Source organism: Misgurnus anguillicaudatus, chromosome 19 (genome assembly GCF_027580225.2).
Source record: "Misgurnus anguillicaudatus chromosome 19, ASM2758022v2, whole genome shotgun sequence".
Lineage (NCBI taxonomy): Eukaryota > Metazoa > Chordata > Actinopteri > Cypriniformes > Cobitidae > Misgurnus > Misgurnus anguillicaudatus.
This window is the reverse complement of record NC_073355.2, coordinates 34,722,282-34,740,070: the sequence shown is the minus strand read 5'-3', so window position 1 is coordinate 34,740,070 and position 17,789 is coordinate 34,722,282. Positions and strand designations below refer to the sequence as shown.

Below are 17,789 nucleotides of genomic sequence, written 5' to 3'. Positions count from 1 at the left end.
CGGCACATTTTTGCACACGCCTACAAAGTGGTTAGTTTAACGTGCTATAATAAATTATTTATATGGTATTTTGAGCAAAAACTTCACATATGTGCTCTGGGGACACCAAAGATTTATTTGACATCTTAAAAGAGTCTTCTGCCATGGCCCCTTTAAGATGGTATTGTACATAAAGGTTGTAATGAAGTGAGAAAAAAACTGTAGGAGATCCACTGTCTATCTCAGGTGTGCAGTGTTTATGGCAGGTGTCTAACCTTAGCCACACCTTTATTACTCTATTCAATAATTTACACGGCTTACCTCTGTAGGGAGCCTCTCTCTCTATCTCTCGCACACACACTCACTCCTTCTCTCTCTCACACACATAAAGGACAGGAGAGGACACTGGAGACGAGGCGGGAGGCCAAGAGAGACCAGTGGGTTATCTGTGTTGTGTTTGCTGTTTGGACACTGGACATTTTTTGTTTGTTTGTTGTGCCACGGTGACAAATCAGGATGTCAGGACAAAACAGTGATCAACTGCATCGAAACACTTTGGGCATTTATACAGTAAGTATAATGCGCATATATGCCATGTTATAACCAATATGTTCATATATTACAGTATATGCGTGGTTCTATGTGTGATTGTGGATGGGAAATATTTTTGTGATTATCTTTTTTAGATTTATGTGTAGAGATTAAACATGACGAATTGATCTGATACTGATCCGTATTTCGTGTCGTTGTTCTTACCCTTCATTGCACAGAACATAATGGAGCAGTTCAACCCAGGTCTGCAGAGACTGGTGGCACTGGGAAACAGCTACATTCAGGCTTTCCAAGGCAGGTGACCATGAGAAAGTAGAGAGAATGGATGAAATGAAAAGTAAAGAGGCTGAACTTTGGCCTGTTAGTTGTCATTGATGATAAGCACTGCTTTGAAACCATTGGCTGATTTGTCATCGTTGTTTAATGACTGTCCATTTTATGAGCTTGAGTTGATCTCAGCAGAGCTGGTAATGATATATGTTACGTTAATGGAAACGTCAACACACAAAGACATCTATATCAAACAACCCCTTATTAACCAATAAAGTTGCTTTTGATGTGGCAAACATAAAAAAAACCTCTGAGCAGGTTTACAGATAAAAGATCTATTACATGGTTTAACAAAGACAACACACCCTGGCAAGTGTGGTATTTAATGAGGTTTATGATTATAACATTTAAAAAATAAGCTAGTTTTTTTTACATTAGTTAATGCATTAATAACACGAACTAAGAATGATCAATACTTCTACAGCATTTATTAATCTTAGTTCATGTTCATTTCAACATTTACATACATTTTAATATCAAATGTTATAGCTTAGGGCTGTCACAATGATTAAATAACCGTCTCATCGCTATTGTTTCACCTCATCGCGATGATTTCAGATCACCACAATGATTGCACATCTCTCTAAAAAAACAAGGGGGAGCTGCAGGGCTGTATAAACGAGACAGTAACAAATGGCGCTCCACCACTACAGCCACTACAGACATGTGGTCCAGTATTAATATGACATTAGTTGGATTGGCTATTTGAGGCTTGTACGTTTATTTTCATAGCATTTTTATTTTCAGTTATTTTCCAGAAACTTTATTGTGTTTATTTCTTATGAAAAAGATAGATTAAATTATATTTATTAAATAATTAAATGTGTTATGTGTATTAATATTTACTGCCAGGTAAACCTGGCAAAAGATTTAATTTAACAATGTGTGAATATTATTTCATGAACAAACAAAAAAATGTATGAGAATTAAATGTCAAAGCAATAAAACAGTCAATTAATCGTCATAATCGCCTCAATTTGTTAGACAATTAACCATCAGCCAAATTACACAATCGTGACACCCCTATTATAGCTGTTAACATTAGTTAATGCACAATAAAGTAACATGAATAATTGTGGCATTAACTAATATTAACATAAATTAATAAATACTGAATACTATTGTTCATTGTTAGTTCTAGTTAGCTATGCATTTACTTATGTTAACAAATACAACCTTATCGTATTAAATATTAAATCATATTATGTTCTTCCTTGATATATCATGTTAATATTTTCCCTGTCAGGTTCATTCATCTGTATTCATGTATAGATACCTTTTCTGCTAAACAAGACACTAAACTACAAAAATAAATAAAGTAATATTAATAAATAGAATATTTAAAATAAAATAAAATATATAATTAAAATAATATAAATAAAATAATAAAATATTTTACGTATTTCATTTTTTAAAATAATTTTGATAAATCATACTGTATAATTGTATAACTTATTTAGAATGTATATGTGTGTGTGTTTGTCTACAGCCCTTGCTGTCACAAGTGAAGCCTATTTCAATGCTTTGGCAAAGATGGGTGAACAGGCCATGCAGCGTATGTCCTCACGTTTGCTGGGTAAGTGTTTACACCAACTTATTTGTGACCCTGGACCACAAAACCAGCTATAAGTAGCAAGGGTATGCAAAAAACATTAGGATATTAAATAAAGATATTTTGTAAATTTCATTAAAAAATCCGTAGAAATTGCAGCTGGGTTGCCGGTAACTTACAGTAGATTTAAATTTATGTTATTTACTGGCAACATTTTGTTCAAAGTAAAATGAACATTAAACATTTGCAAGTCTTTGTCTTTACAGAGTAGAACTAAAAGAACAGCATCGAGCAAAACATTCTGGGAAACAAAATCTGAAGCAAAAAACAGAAAAAGGTTGACGATGATTTCTGGTTCCCAGAGTGCTTTGCATGAGGCTGTTATTGTATAGTTTTGTTCTGTAAAGATAAAGACCCGTCAATATTCAAAAATGTATTCAACTTTGAACAAACTCTTGCCAGCAAACAACATAAATGTAAATCCACGGCAAATTACCGGCAACCCAGCTGCAATAACATTGTAATTTCTATTGAATTATTTTACAGTGTAGATATATAAAACAATCATTCATCTTTAGTAATATGTGTTGCTCTTCATTTGGACAACTTTAAAAGGCGATTTTCTCAATATTTAGATTTTTTGCACCCTCAGATTCCAGATTTTCAGATAGTTGTATCTCAGCCAAATATCGTCCTATCCTAACAAACCATACATTAATGAAAAGCTTTTTCTGTATCAGAGATTAGATTACCATTAATGTCTTCTTTCTGATAATATACATTTCAAATCACAAAGACACACACAGATAGAGTTTTGCACGTTTATTGAGGGTATTAAACTGGGAGGGAGCTGGTGTCCTTTACAAATTGTACTTTACTCTTCAATGCACTTTGTTCCTTGCTGGATAAAATGTATGCGTTTTGGCGAGCATCTCCCTGTTATGTCTCATTGGAAAAATTCAATTTCAGCGGTACTAAATCATATTTTATGAGCATACAGAGACGAGGTGTATTCTCTGAGTACTTTCTATTATGGTCATGTAACTGTATCTCATCTGTGATTTTAAATAATAAATGATGATGCACAAGCCAAGCCAAGCAGTGTACTTTAAGCTTGCTAATAATTTAAATAAGGTGTGATAAAAAAGACAGACATACAAAATATGCAGTGCTGTGGGTTCTCAGGACTGGAATCGAGGACTATATTATGTTTATTTTACTTGTGAGGGCTGTTTGTTATCCTTACAATGTCATTTATTTCACGTTTTAGTCTCTATGTGAAGATATTTGGTTTCTACAATGCAGGCCAAACCTCCTCCCACACACACACACACACACACACACACACACAGCCAGAGGATTGTGTGTTATAGGGTTCTATATTAAATCTGACTTGTGTTTGTGTATGTGTGTTTCTCAGGTGATGTATTGATACAGATCTCTGAGAATCAGAAGAGACTCAACAGTGAACTGGAGGGAGTGGTGTGTTAACTATTCTCTCTCTTTTTCTGGCTACCCATCGTCTTCTGCTTATGTGCCTTTATTGGTGTAAAACAATATTTGATTGTCTTTATGGCCAAACCCATGTGTATTTAGTCACTGTGTGTGTATGTGTGTGTGTGTTCTAGTTTCGTTGGTTTCACTCTGAGGTCCTGCAAGACATGGAACACAATGTCAGGTTGGATAAAGAGTACATATTAGTAAGTGTCTAACTGTTTTACAGATCTATAACAGATAATTTTCATCTTAAAGGAAAACACCACAGTTTTTCAATATTTTACTATTTTCTTATCTCAACTTAGACAAATTAATACATACCTATCTTTTTTTAATGCGTGGACTTAATCTTTGTACAGCGCGTCGTGAATGTGTTAGCATTTAGCCTAGCCCCATTCATTCCTTAGGATCCAAACGGGTGAATTTAGAAGCCACCAAACACTTCCATGTTTTCCCTATTTAAAGACTGTTTCATGAGTAGTTACACCAGTAAGTATGGTGGCACAAAACAAAGCGTGGCGATTTTTTAAGCGGATAAAAAATAAGAACTATATTGTATGGCGGAGGAGCACTTAGTTTGCAGAACTTAGACCTTGCGCCAGTGTTGTTTTCGTCAACGATGACGATAACGAAATGATTTCGTTGACGCACCTTTTTTAATGACGCTAACGCGACGATGACTAGCTAAAAATTACTCTAAAGCCCGGAATACACTGCACGATTTTTGTGCTTTTATAAGATCATTACCTTATCACACTGTACGACATGGATCGTTTAAACTCGGGCACGAGAGGCATGCAGACTGCACGATGACGACACGGAAGCTTTGGCGGCAGCGTCACACGTTGCGCAATGTCACCAGCATGCGCTCGTGGTAAACAAATACCGGCGCGCAGGTCGTAGCAGCAAACACACTGTGCGGTGATCATGCCGAATTTCTGACACTGCCAGAAAACTATCGTAGGCTATCTTTGGATGCAAGACCGGGAAAACGGACGTCTTTGAACCTCCTCACTGTATGACATAGGACCACCGATGGAGAGCCACGACCACAGAAACCGCGACGACCGCTCCACGACGGCAATCCTTCATCCGGGACAGCCAACAACCGTGCAGTGTATCCCGGGCTTTAGGTGACGAAAACATGACGAGACGCTTTCGAGTTTTCGTTGACGAGACGGAACGAAAATGATTATAAGTCTGACGTTCACAATGCATGTCATTTCTGCCTATTTGCGTGAAATGTGTCTCTTTTTACCTAAAAAAGTATCAGCAATGCTGCCGCTTCATATCCTTGTTTTGGTACGCCCACCACCTGGCTGCCGCCATGCCGCGCACACGCACCAGATTTCACACAACAACAACACACCTGCAGCTGTGACGAGTTCGAAGGAACGTGGCGGTGACGCCAATAAACGGAAACGACGAGATGATTTATGGACATACTTGTATATAATCCATCAGAAAGAAAAACGGAATGCATATTGGGAGACAACGGTAAATGTGGCCACAAACTAGGTGGGAAGAATACCACCAACCTCAAGTGGCACCTGAAGGCTCATCACGCATATATTTTTTAAAGGTAAATAACAAGTCACGCTGTTAACATATCATATACATTCAATTTTACTCGACATTCGGCTTGTGACACATTTCATGGTAAGCTTAAGGTTTTACACGTATCTACTTGTCAAACCTAAGCCCATTTCCAATACTTTTTGTGGTGTATTTAAATAGAAAGCATGCGTTTTTCAACTTTATAGGCGAGGTCTCGGCGTAACACAGAAACTCAACATGAGGGCATATCAGGGTCCACTTTTTTGTTATGACATGCGCAGAAGGCACACCGACTAAAACAAAGGCAAGCCCTTAGGGACAACCTTAATGCACATTTTAATAGTATTAAATAAACCACACGTTTTAACCTAAATTAATTAGTTAAAGACTACTTTTTTTTACTAAAATTGACTTAAACTTGTCTAAAACTTTTTTGCATTTTCATTGACTAAAACTTGACTAAAACTATCAAGTTTATAAGTGACTAAAATGTGACTAAAACTAAAAAGCATTTTCGTCCAAAAGACTCAGACTAAAACAAAAAGGGCTGCCAAAAACAACACTACTTGGTGCGCAGTAACATCATCACTCCTGACTTCTCCCCCTCTTGCTCAAACTTCCTTCAATATAACTGTGCCCGAGCTCGAAAAGCTGCAAACTAAGTGCTCTTCCACCATACAATATAGTTCTCATTTTTTATTCCCTTAAAAAAAAAATCGCCACGTTTTATTTTGTGCCACCATACTTACTCGTGTAACAGTCTTTAAATAGGGAAAACATGGAAGTGTTCGGTGGCTTCTAAATTCATCCCTGTTTGGATCCTAAGGAATGAATGGAGCTAGGCTAAATGCTAACACATTCATGACAGGCGGAACACAGATTAAGTGCACACATTGAAAAATGATAGGTATGTATTAAATCGTCTAAGTTGAGGTAAGAACATAGTAAACTATTGAAAAACTGGTGTTTTCCTTTAAGGTGCAATATGTAACCTTTGCCTCTATATCGCCATCTCTGTTTAAAACATAAAATTGCAGGTTATGTATATTTGTTGAGAAACAACTGACATTTCCCGCAGAATCCGACTATATGGCTTAAAAGCATAGTCACCAAAAAATAAAAATTGTGTCATAATTTTTTACCCTCATGTTGTTACAACCTGTATTATTGTCTTTGTTCTGCTAAACAAAGTAAGATAGCAGATATACTACTGTTGAAGTGCTAAAAAACATTTGGTTACAAACATTGCCCAAAATATCTTCCTTTGTGTATAGCAGAACAAAGAAATGTATACAGGTTTGCAACAAAATGAGGGTGACAGAATTTTCATTTTTTTACATGAACTATCCCTTTAACTTATAAATCATTTTTCGTTTTAAAAGTGTACTGTTATGAATCAGGGTAAGGTAATGAGACAGTGATATATACCTGAATATTAAAAGTAAATATATTGAGGTTTTTGGTGATGTTCTCCTCCAGGCCAGCAAGAGGCAATATGAGAATGAGGTGAGAAACCAGGCAACCGCATTGGAGAGACAATTGAGGAGAGGGGTTCCACAGGTGAGAGCACTGCCCCAAATAGTTCATCCGTGGTTTTGATTTCATGTCTATGATGCACACATGACTGTAGGGGTCTCGTGTATTTATAAAAATGCTCATGAACAACCTGAGGTTGGCCTTAATGTTTTCAAAAGCATTGGGCAGTATTGAGGTCATGGGTTCAATTCCCAAGAAGCACACACATACTGATAAAAATGTACACTGTATACGTCATTTTAGATGTGTCTGCCAAATCCATGACTGGGAAAAACAGGGATTGAACCAACAACCCATTCCATTTTGAGCTTTATGGTATGCGGTTGTCATAATGATTAAATCCTGTGCAGAAGTCAGTCAGTCATTTTGGAATTTGGTAATTTCAGCCAGCGTAGTCATTTTGAGCAATATGCATCAGTCCACAAATGCTGAATGGACAAAAACCAGTGTGCGTATCTACATAGACCATGTGTCACCAGGAGGATGCAAATGAGAAACATTTTTTAGGACAGCGCCGAGGCCTTCAAACAGATGGTTGAAGACATACATTATCACTCATGAAAAAACACAGAGGAAGAACGATGATAATGTTGGTAATGATGCTATACTGTGTGTAGGACGGCAGTGAATATGTGCGATTTCTGAGGGAGAGTCAAAAAGAGGCGCTAAAGGAGGAAGAAAGGAGATATCGATTCCTGGCTGAGAAACACTGCGGTCTCTCCCAGTCCATTGCCTATCTCATGAATAAGGTTAATATTGTCATTAAAGTGTCTGTAATCAACCAACTGTTTAATAGTGTCTGAGGGCTTCGAGACATAACCATGGTGATATGTTTATTGCTTGGCTATTAGGGTGGGTTTATGGGAAAATAGGAGCTAGGATTAACATTATAAAACTTTGTTTTTATGACATTTATTATTTTTAATGGCGCTAAAACCAGTTTTGTGGTTTCTACGTTTTTGCCTGTTTGAAATTCAGGTTTTGTTTAATCATTTAAAGTGCTATATCTAATCAAAGATTATGTTTCTCCTCCCACAGACAGGGGGCGGGCTGCAGAACAAAGTAGAGGGGTGGAAAGATCTGGTGAATCACACCAGAGAAGCACGTCCACGCACTCCTCCGCGACTTGATGATAATGTGGTGGTAAAGAAAATAAGCCATTAAACATAATCACAATCATTTGATACTTTGCTGCACAACTTTTCTTTCAATTCCGGTGTTCCTGACGATCATTTTTTACATCGTTTTTGTTTAATGTATTTCTTAGTATTTTAAAGCATCACTAAAGAGTTTTCCTTAAAATAACGTTTCCAAAATAGTTTCAGTGGTTCATCCATTTAAAACAGGGTTAACGGCACTTTCACATTCGCTTTGCAGCCCTCTATTGGCCAAAACCACACTAAAGAAGTTTTCAACCGTCGGGTCACGGTCCTGTAGTTCGAGGGAAAACTACAAAAACTTGCTTTACGGCAGACCTACAATCCAATCAGAGCCAGTAGGCTAAATTATTTATGGACAATTACGCTTCCAACCTGTAGGGGGAGCAAAGAGCAAAAACTCTTTAGTGTTGCTTTAAGGCTTCTCACATATTCATATTATTTAAACTCAAATCAATATTTATTCTTTATTTACTTATTTACTAAGTAGCTGTATATTAACGAAGATATAATGTGAGAATTTTAATAAAACCCTGCCTAGAATGGACTTTTCATTATACTTTGACTATTTTAATGACACTTAAAGGAATATTCCATTTTCTTAAAAGAAAAATCCAGATAATTTACTCACCACCATGTCATCCAAAATGTTGATGTCTTTCTTTGTTCAGTCCAGAAGAAATTATGTTTTTTGAAGAAAACATTGCAGAATTTTTCTAATCTTAATGGACTTTAATAGAACCCAACATTTATTACTTAACTCAACACTTAACAGTTTTTTTCAACGGAGTTTCAAAGGACTATAAACAATCCCAAACGAGGCATAAGGGTCTTATCTAGCGAAACGATTGTCATTTTTGACAAGAAAAATAAAAAATATATACTTTTAAACCACAACTTTTCGTCAAGGTCCGGTCCAGCGCGACCTAACGTAAATGCGTAGTGACGTAGGGAGGACACGTGTTAGATATATAAAACGCACATTTGCGGACCATTTTAAACAATAAACTGCCACAAAGACATTAATTAGTATCAGTTGACATACAACAACGTAGGAACAGTCCTCTTTCAAGATGCTTGTAAACACTGGGGCGGAGTTTCGCGTTCGTCCTCTGTGACCTCTTGACGTCATGACGTATTGCGGTGACGTAGTGGGGTCAGCTGGCGCATCACGACCGGATCTACACGACGAGAAGTTGTGCTTTAAAAGTGTATATTTGTTTTTTTTATTGTCAAAAATGACAATCGTTTCGCTAGATAAGACCCTTATGCCTCGTTTGGGATTGTTTATAGTCCTTTGAAACTCCGTTGAAAAAACTGATAAGTGTTGAGTTAAGTATTAAATGTTGGGCTCTATTAAAGTCCATTAAAATGAGAAAAATCCTGCAATGTTTTCCTCAAAAAACATAATTTCTTCTCGACTGAACAAAGAAAGACATCAACATTTTGGATGACATGGTGGTGAGTAAATTATCTGGATTTTTCTTTTAAGGAAATGGACTAATCCTTTAATGGCCCTGTCCCAAATGGCACACTCCGGACTTGTGGACATCCTTACTGGGCATTCACACCAGACGCGGTAGAGGCGGCAGGCGCGAGTGATTTACATGTTAAGTCAATGCAAAGATACGAATAGGCATCCTGCGGCATGGAACGCGCGAAAGGCGCAACACAAATGGCATGGAAGGCGCAGCGTGAATGGCGTGGAATGTGCGGCACGGATGGTGCGTTCCGTGCGAATTAAGCGTTGCTGTGGGAAACACGCGAGTTGAAAAATCGGAACTTTGGCCGATTTCCGTGCCGCGTTTACCAATCAGGACCTTGCTGTAGTAGTGACGTGATTACAGGAAGTGAGAGAAGTCTCAGTGGAGTCCCAGAAGCCCCTCCCATGATGCGAATTTCAGTGTGATTGTCTCGAATGACTAGAATTTCACATGTGAATGAAGCAAGTAAACTCAAAATTTTCAAGAGTCCACCTACACGCGTTTTTGCTGCCTCTCCCGCGGCTGGTGTGAACGCACCATTAGAGTCCACACTTTGATGACATCATGTAGTGCAGACCTTAGGGATCCTTAAAGGTGTAGCTAAGGATTTTCTCGAATTTTAGAAAAGAACCGCCTTCTCCACTTTTTAAAAAATGCAATTGCGCAACACTCTTGATTGACAACTAGGAGGACCAATAGTCTTGATGATCCACCCGGAAAGTCAATACCTTTAACGTGAATCCAAGAGGGCGCACCGGAGTCTTATTTTGGGACAGACTTGAGGTTCACGCCGGAAATAGGAAGAAAAGTTCCTAACTCCTCCCTTCCGTCATCTGATTCTGGGTTGGTAAATGCGTGAAGCCTTCTGCAGTCGGGTGTGAAGGGGGCGCTGATGAGCACACTTCGGAGTGTAAAAATGACAGATGAGACACCGTACGGATTTGTAGACTAAGCGAGCATGCGCAATTTAAGGCCACAAGACCGAAAGTCCACATAAAGTGCGCCATTTGGGACAGGGCCATAGTCTTTATTTTTATAATATAGTCAATGTTTTCTTCTTCCCCCCACAGTTTAATGATGGTGTTAGTCGTTTTGCGGAGCCTTTGGGCAGAGTTCCTTCTAGAGGTGCGAGGTCTTATGACTTTAGCAGAATTGACATCTAGGGCCTCATTTATAAAGCTTTATAATTTGATCATAAAGTGTGCGTACACAAAATTTTTAATTTTTATAAAAACTGTCTTTGACGTGGTAAAGTGCTTAGCGCCTCGTCAGGGTCTGAGCAGACGCGCGCACTTTTGCTTGTCCGATTTCTGCAGGTTTTTGGAAATATAAGCCATTTGTGCTGCTCAAAAATTATTTAAACATTGACAGGTGCTCTTTTATATGTCTATGACATTTATTAGGCATCGTTTAAAGGTGGAAAACTGCAACTGTTGAGCTGCACAAAATTTCAAGCTCATTTGCGATTTATAGATTTTACTTCTGACCGTGAGGCCTACGCGCGTTTTCTATGCGTACATACATTCTATGCATTCATACATGCACGCTTTTCAGAAATGATCGTAACATCAAATTTGAGAATTTTCTACAAAGCATTTTATAAATGAGGCCCATAATGAAATAAATAGCCTTGGCTTGTTTTGTTAAATACTGTGACTGACGAACCTTCATCCCTCATTAATCATCCTAGGCCCCTCCCCCCAACGCAGTCGTTCCAACTCTTCCTCGGGAATGCCTGGAGGCAGAGTGATGCGAGCACTCGTGACCCACCCTCCAGCCGCGAACCCCACCCTCCTGCCATTCGCCCAGGGAGAAACCATAACCTTGCTTGTTCAGGAGCCAAGGAATGGCTGGCTGTATGGCCGCTGTGACAGTTCAGGACGGTGAGGGATTTTTCACACACTGTAACCTTTTAGGACTTTACCTAAGTCCTGTGGTCAAACCTTATGGCAAACCCATCTAATCTCGAGTAAGCTGTTTCATATCATTAATGCACACTTGTAATGGTTTTAAACTGTTAAGCCATGTTTTTAAAACTAGCAAAACATTGTTTCCTCATTTGGTTCTATTAAAGTACCATTTTAAATGGACCACTAGATTTAGTTTCATGCTCATTCGATCCACTTAGTTTGTGTATTGTTCAGGCAGGGCTGGTTCCCAGCTGCTTACGTAGGTCCCACAGATGAGCCACCTGAACCGCCTGCCCCCAGGTAAGCCGATACTGCGCATTTTCTAACACCTGCGCAGGTGCTTCCCTTTAAACCCTGTGACCTTTGACATCTCTTTCACAACAGCTACCGTAGAAGCAGTGGCGGTATGAGTAACCATTTCGACCAACCCGTCAGCAGCAGCCACCATGTGGCTCCGCCCCCGGCTCCTCCTCCACCTCCGTCATTTAAATCCAGCACGTCCAGGCCAGTTACGCCAACCCCTTCAGAAAATAAAGTAAGTGATTTGTATTCACACAACTACTTCCTTAACGTAAAAAACTATTGTTCCTGGCTTACTTGGTAAAGCATTGCGGTAACAGTGCAAAGGTCATGGGTTCGATCTTAGGAAACACACATACTGATAAAATGTATAATAAGTCGCTTTGGATAAAAGCATCTGTCAAGTGCATAAATGTTAATGAAAATAAAATAAAACTATAAGGGATTTTAAGAGGAAGAGGAATTTGTGATGTCACCATTAAAGGAAGGTTGCCATTTGATGAAAGATTGTGCAGACAAACATTTTGTTTCTTTGAAATAACATGGACTGATGATTTAGATTTCATGGTGACTTTTAATTATTGACTTAATCATTTACTTTAATATTTTATCAACAGGTGCAATAACTTCATCAAACCTCTGTAAACCATTTACAGTAAATGTTTAACATGCTATAATTCAATCTTTCTAAAGATCATTTACAGTAAATCATAAGAGATTCCCACATTTACATTTAATGCATTTTGCTGACACTTCTATCCAAAGCAACTTACAGCACATTCATGCTAAACTGTAATCAAGCTGGAATTGAACCCATGACCTTTACATTGCTAACACAACGAGGATCTCAATTCTTATAGGCTAAAATAAATGTGTTTATGGAGTTGAATCAGTCCAGGTTTGAGTATTAAATATGTCAGTTCTTCGCTATGGCCAGCAGGGGCACTGTGGTACAATACTTTTCTACACAACGCCTCATCAATCATTATGGTGGCTGCAAGGGGGCAGCTCCTTCTGCTGATGCTCTGTGAGTGTGTGTGTGTGTGTGTGTGTGTGTGTGTGTATGAGTGTGTGTGTTTGATGTGCATGCTTTCATTCGATCCACTGCTTTGCCTAAAGCAGAGGTACTCAAAACCTGCTCAAAAACGTTCAAACCGGCATATGAATATACAAAATTGACAGCACAGTGCCTGATTTTTTACATTTATAACTATGCATGAGTCTGCAAAATATAGGCAGATGGGTATTACGTGACCCGTGGCTCACCTGTTAAGTACTTTAGGTGTACAGCAACTTAACTTTTAGAATTTCAAGAGTGCTTTTGGTTTGATTTTGTGTTGTAGCCATGCCATGCTTTGCATTTTCCTGCTTTTGCTGTGACTTTTGAATAGAAGTGATTAAAGGGGTCGTGTGATGTTGCTAAAATTAAACTTATTTCGTGTATTTGGTGTAATGCAATGTGATTATGCTGTTTAAAGGAGAACACCACAATTTTTCGGTAGTTTACTATGTTCTTACCTCAACTTAGACAAATTAATACATAATTATCTTTTTTCAATGCGCGCACTTCATCTTTGTACAGCGCGTTGTGAATGTGTTAGCATTTAGCCTAGCCCCATTCATTCCTTAGGATCCAAACAGGGATGACTTTGAAGGCCGCCAGACACTTCCATGTTTTCCCTATTTAAAGACTGTTACATGAGTGGTTACATGAGTAAGTGTGGTGGCACAAAGTAGAATGTGGCAATTTTTGGGCGGTTAGAGAGGTGAGGGCTGTGTTGTGTGGCGGAGGAGCACTTGGTGTGCAGCACTTTGACCTCGGGCGGAGTAATATTGAAGGAAGTTTGAGCATTATAGGGAGAGTAGTCAGGAGTGGTGATGTTGCTGCATGCCGAGGTCGGGGTGCTGCAGACTGGGTGCTCTTCCGCCATGCGATATAGTTCTCACTTTTTATCCGCTTGAGGGATTGCCGCATTTTGTTTTGTGCCATCATACTTACTCGTATGGCTACAAGTGGGGACAGCATGGAAGTGTTTGGTGGCTTCTGGATTCATCCCTGAGGAGTGAATGGGGCTACGCTGGATGCTGGCACATTCACGACGCGCTGTACAAAAAATATAAGTATGTATTAAAGTTGAGGTAAGAGCACAGTAAAATATTGAAAAACGGTGGTGTTTTCCTTTAAGGTTAAAAAACACTAAAGACAAATGAAACATGAAATCGCATCATATGACCCCTTAAAGGAACACTCCCAGATTTTGGGAGTTTGGCTTGTTCACCGTGTCCCCCAGAGTTGGATAGGTCCATACATACCTTTCTTATCTCCGTGTGCGTGCTGTAACTCGGTCTGACGCAGCCCCCGCTAGCTTAGCTTAGCACAAAGACTGGAAGTGAATGGCTCCAGCTAGCATACTGCTCCCAATAAGTGACAAAATAACGAGAACAATTTCCTATTTATGTGTTGGGATTTGTATAGTCACACATGTAAAAATAACAAGGAGATATGAGACACAGCGATCTTTTAACAGTATACATACTGGGAACTATATTCTCTGAAGGTGAAGCACTGCTATTTGGGCGGAGTGATTTGCACAACTCTGACCGAACTCTCTGCTCCTCACCAGGGGGCTTCTCGGGTGCTGCGAGCAAGTCGCTCTGCCCAAGTGGCAGTGCTTCGCCTTCTGAGAATATAGTTCCCAGTATGTATACTGTTAAAAGATCGCTGTCTCATTTCACCTTGTTATTTGTACACGTGTGACTATACAAATCACATAAATAGGAAAATGTTTGCGTTATTTTGTCACTTATTGGGAGGAGTATGCTAGCTGAAGCTATTCACTTCCAGTCTTTGTGCTAAGCTAAGCTAGCGGGGCCTGCGTCAGACAGAGTTACAGCATGTATGGACTTATCTAACTCTGGGGGATGCGGTGAATGGGCTAGATTCCCCAAATTTGGGCGTGTTCCTTTAAAAACAGCTAATGTATTTACACACACATTTTTTACAGAGACAAGATATCTATGGATCTCGACCAGAACTTTTTCCAAGGTTGGTGGATTTATATGCTGTTTTCTAATACAGTGATCCCTGACAGTTTGCTTGCTTAGCATTGTAGATCTGTACCAAAATGGGATCCTGTCAATATTATAATCACGCCTTTCTCTGTTTTTGCAGAGGCACAAATCCATTTGCCACTGTGAAGCTGAAACCCACAAAAACCAATGATAGATCTGCTCCACGTGTATGAATAACATTTCAGCCAATGACAGTTCAGATCCTGCTTGCATATCAGCGCTGCACATTTTACGCCGTTCAATCATGCATATTCAAAGACATTCATTTTTCACTGTAATTTTATCAGTAAATGCATTCCAGTTTAGATAATGTGACTTGGCAATGATCAACGACTGGTCTTTTAAAACCCATTAAAATGAGTAGTTAGGCCTTCAGAGTTAATGCATGAGAAAATCTGCCTCTGAAGGGGGCAATCTATAATTTCTTTATCTATACTTCTCTAAAGTTCCTGCAATAAGACTCTTGAATATCAGTAGTGACTGTGTGTCATCAAACATGTCATATTTCCTGGTTGTCTTATGCTTTACTGTTATCAGATTTTTGTATGTCAGAATGGTGATTTACAAAGTCAGCTTAATTTCAAATTCTGTTTTATTCAAAGTGCACATCTTTTAACTTTATTAACATTGTATATAATTTGCATTCTACTTTATACAAATGTTCATTGTTAAGTATCAATTGTTGTTGTTAAAGCACTTTAAATGTCTAGCAGTTGTTTAACTACAGTTCTAGGTGGTTTGACCTTTGACCCCTGGCGTCTCTGATAACCCAGCTATCGGATGCTATCCCGCTCCGTGCTTGAACTCTGTCTTTAGGCTCACGTAATTCTTCTGACGTGCCCAATTATGCTGCCCTTAAATTGGGTGTTCGGTCTGTTTAAGTGCCTATAAAGTGAACGTTCTTTTAACCTTGACAGTAATTGGCGAGACCTTTTACCAAGGTGTCAAACCCATTAGCGCAAACTCATTTGTATGTTTTCTCAACTCAAAAGATGTTTTTTAATTGATGCAGAATTTTTAAAAGTTAAGTATGGTGGCCTTTATCACAGCGATTATATGACAGAATAAATGAATGAAATGTTGATTCTGTGTCTCTTAAAAGTTAGCGAGATGCCCTTTTTAACTGTAGTGATGGTATAAACGGTACAAGCAGCAATTATTGTATTTTTAAAGGCCATCAAACATGTTTTTGTTGGAACAATCTGCCCTGAGGAATTGTGCATAATAAGACCAGGAGTAAAGATAATTTAATTGGATAATTATATGGTCAAGAAGGGTTTTACGTCTTAAAGGTATAGTTAAAATTAAAGTTCTGTCATCATTTACTCCCCCTCAAGTTGTTCAAAACCTGTATAAATACTTTGTTCTGCTTAACACGAAGAAAGAAGAATGTTTGTAACTAAACAGATCGGGGGCACCATTCACTTCCATGGTATTATTTTTTTGCTGCTATGGAAGTCAATGGTGCCCCTGGTCTCCTTTGTTACAAACATTCTTTAAAATATTTTCCTTTGTTTACCACAGAACAAGTAAATCTATGGGGTTTTTCCACAACTTGGGGGGGGGATTACAGAATTTAGATTTTTGGGCCCTGTTTACACATACATTTTATTTTGAAAAAGGGAGACATTTGCCTTCGTTTTCTGAAAAGTTCTTTTTGAAACCGGAGAGGTTGAAATGTCCGTTTATGAAAATAGCCGCCCACGTGTAAACATAGTCTTGGTAAACTATCCCTTTAAAGTCAGAGTAGGTGTTTTCCAAAAAAAAAAAATTGTTATGCTGGTTGAAAATCTCTAGTAATCACTAACTAAGGTGGTCTAAATATATTTACATAATTATCTATCTTCTGTGGAAGGTCCAGGTCCACAAAATGTTCGGCCAATCAATGCATTCAGTCCGAATGCACTGATAGGATGTCCTACTTGTCTGTAGGGCATCTATGTATTAATTTATAAATACAATATAATAAATATAATTTTTAAATATATATGTATTTGCATAATTCAACATAAGACTGACATCAGCTGATTTTATCTATAAAAGCTAAGTTTTGGTATTAGGCGGATTTGGCTGGTTTTGTTATGTGGATCTGGCAACCCTGCATGTTCCATTATGCCATGCAGACCAAGTGAGAATGAAAGGGAAACAGCGCCACCCTTACAATCCTCCTTTACTGACAAAACGTGGCATAAGAAAGGGACATAAAAAGACAATCTTAAAAAGAAGTGCGCTCTGAAGGGAAGGTGTGATCTTTGCTTAATTTAGAGAAGTAGTGCTAACTAGTTAACCTTATGCAAGTTTTAATGTAGCTTTTCTTATGCTCATCAGCAGTGTTTCCTGAATATTAAATAAAACTTATGAAAATAATTGTCTATCTCTCTCATCTAAAATACACACACTTTAGTTCTCACACTTTAGTTAACTTAAAATTCAAGGACGTTTCAAGGACTTTCAAGGTCCAATACCCTCAAATTCAAGGACACATTTCAAGTAAGAGCAAGGTTACATCGGGTTACCTTTAAAGATAAATTGTTACGGTTCCATTTCAAGGGAACTCGCGCTGCGTCACTGCGGTGACACTTTGGGACGCTTCAAGGGGTAAGTGCGCCTGAATGTGTATAAAATTCAACCAATGGTGAGGGGCTTAACGACAAAGATGGGGGATGTGGGAGCCAGGAATTATATTGTTATATAAAATATTGCCAAAGACGGCGTTACAAGGACGCAGGAAGTATGGCAAGGGAGACGCAGCGTCTCGTTCCCTTCTCAGGGAACAACAGTTACATACATAACCCGAGATGTGTTTTAATGTGTCAAACACAACTATGCAAAAAAACATTTTGGTATGAATCAACATTTGCAT

General features: G+C 38.5%; 1 protein-coding gene across 2 annotated transcripts; it reads left to right on the top strand.

Annotated features, from left to right (window-relative positions):
* The first annotated feature begins 311 nt into the window (after positions 1–311).
* On the top strand, positions 312–16,008 carry baiap2l2a (BAR/IMD domain containing adaptor protein 2 like 2a). 2 transcript variants are annotated; one of them, XM_055194597.2, is made up of 14 exons: positions 312–549; positions 750–825; positions 2,351–2,437; positions 3,834–3,895; positions 4,042–4,113; positions 6,947–7,027; positions 7,621–7,752; positions 8,042–8,143; positions 10,715–10,769; positions 11,335–11,527; positions 11,789–11,854; positions 11,939–12,089; positions 14,860–14,900; positions 15,027–16,008. In XM_055194597.2, exons 1-14 carry the CDS (start codon positions 496–498, stop codon positions 15,097–15,099), a joined length of 1,245 nt encoding a protein of 414 aa, XP_055050572.1. In that variant the 5' UTR covers positions 312–495; the 3' UTR covers positions 15,100–16,008. The 2 variants fall into 2 exon arrangements, with proteins under 2 accessions (XP_055050572.1, XP_055050571.1); XM_055194596.2 differs by having other exon boundaries at positions 313–549; positions 8,042–8,146.
* The last annotated feature ends 1,781 nt before the right edge of the window (positions 16,009–17,789 follow it).

What these genes read in the sequence shown, in the direction of transcription:
- baiap2l2a (XM_055194596.2), top strand. Translation starts at nt 496, where the DNA reads ATGTCAGGACAAAACAGTGATCAACTGCATCGAAACACTTTGGGCATT. An exon ending in TGAGGAGAGGGGTTCCACAG is followed by an intron (nt 7,028 to 7,620) that starts GTGAGAGCACTG and finishes TACTGTGTGTAG; the next exon opens with GACGGCAGTGAATATGTGCG. An exon ending in TTGCCTATCTCATGAATAAG is followed by an intron (nt 7,753 to 8,041) that starts GTTAATATTGTC and finishes CTCCTCCCACAG; the next exon opens with ACAGGGGGCGGGCTGCAGAA.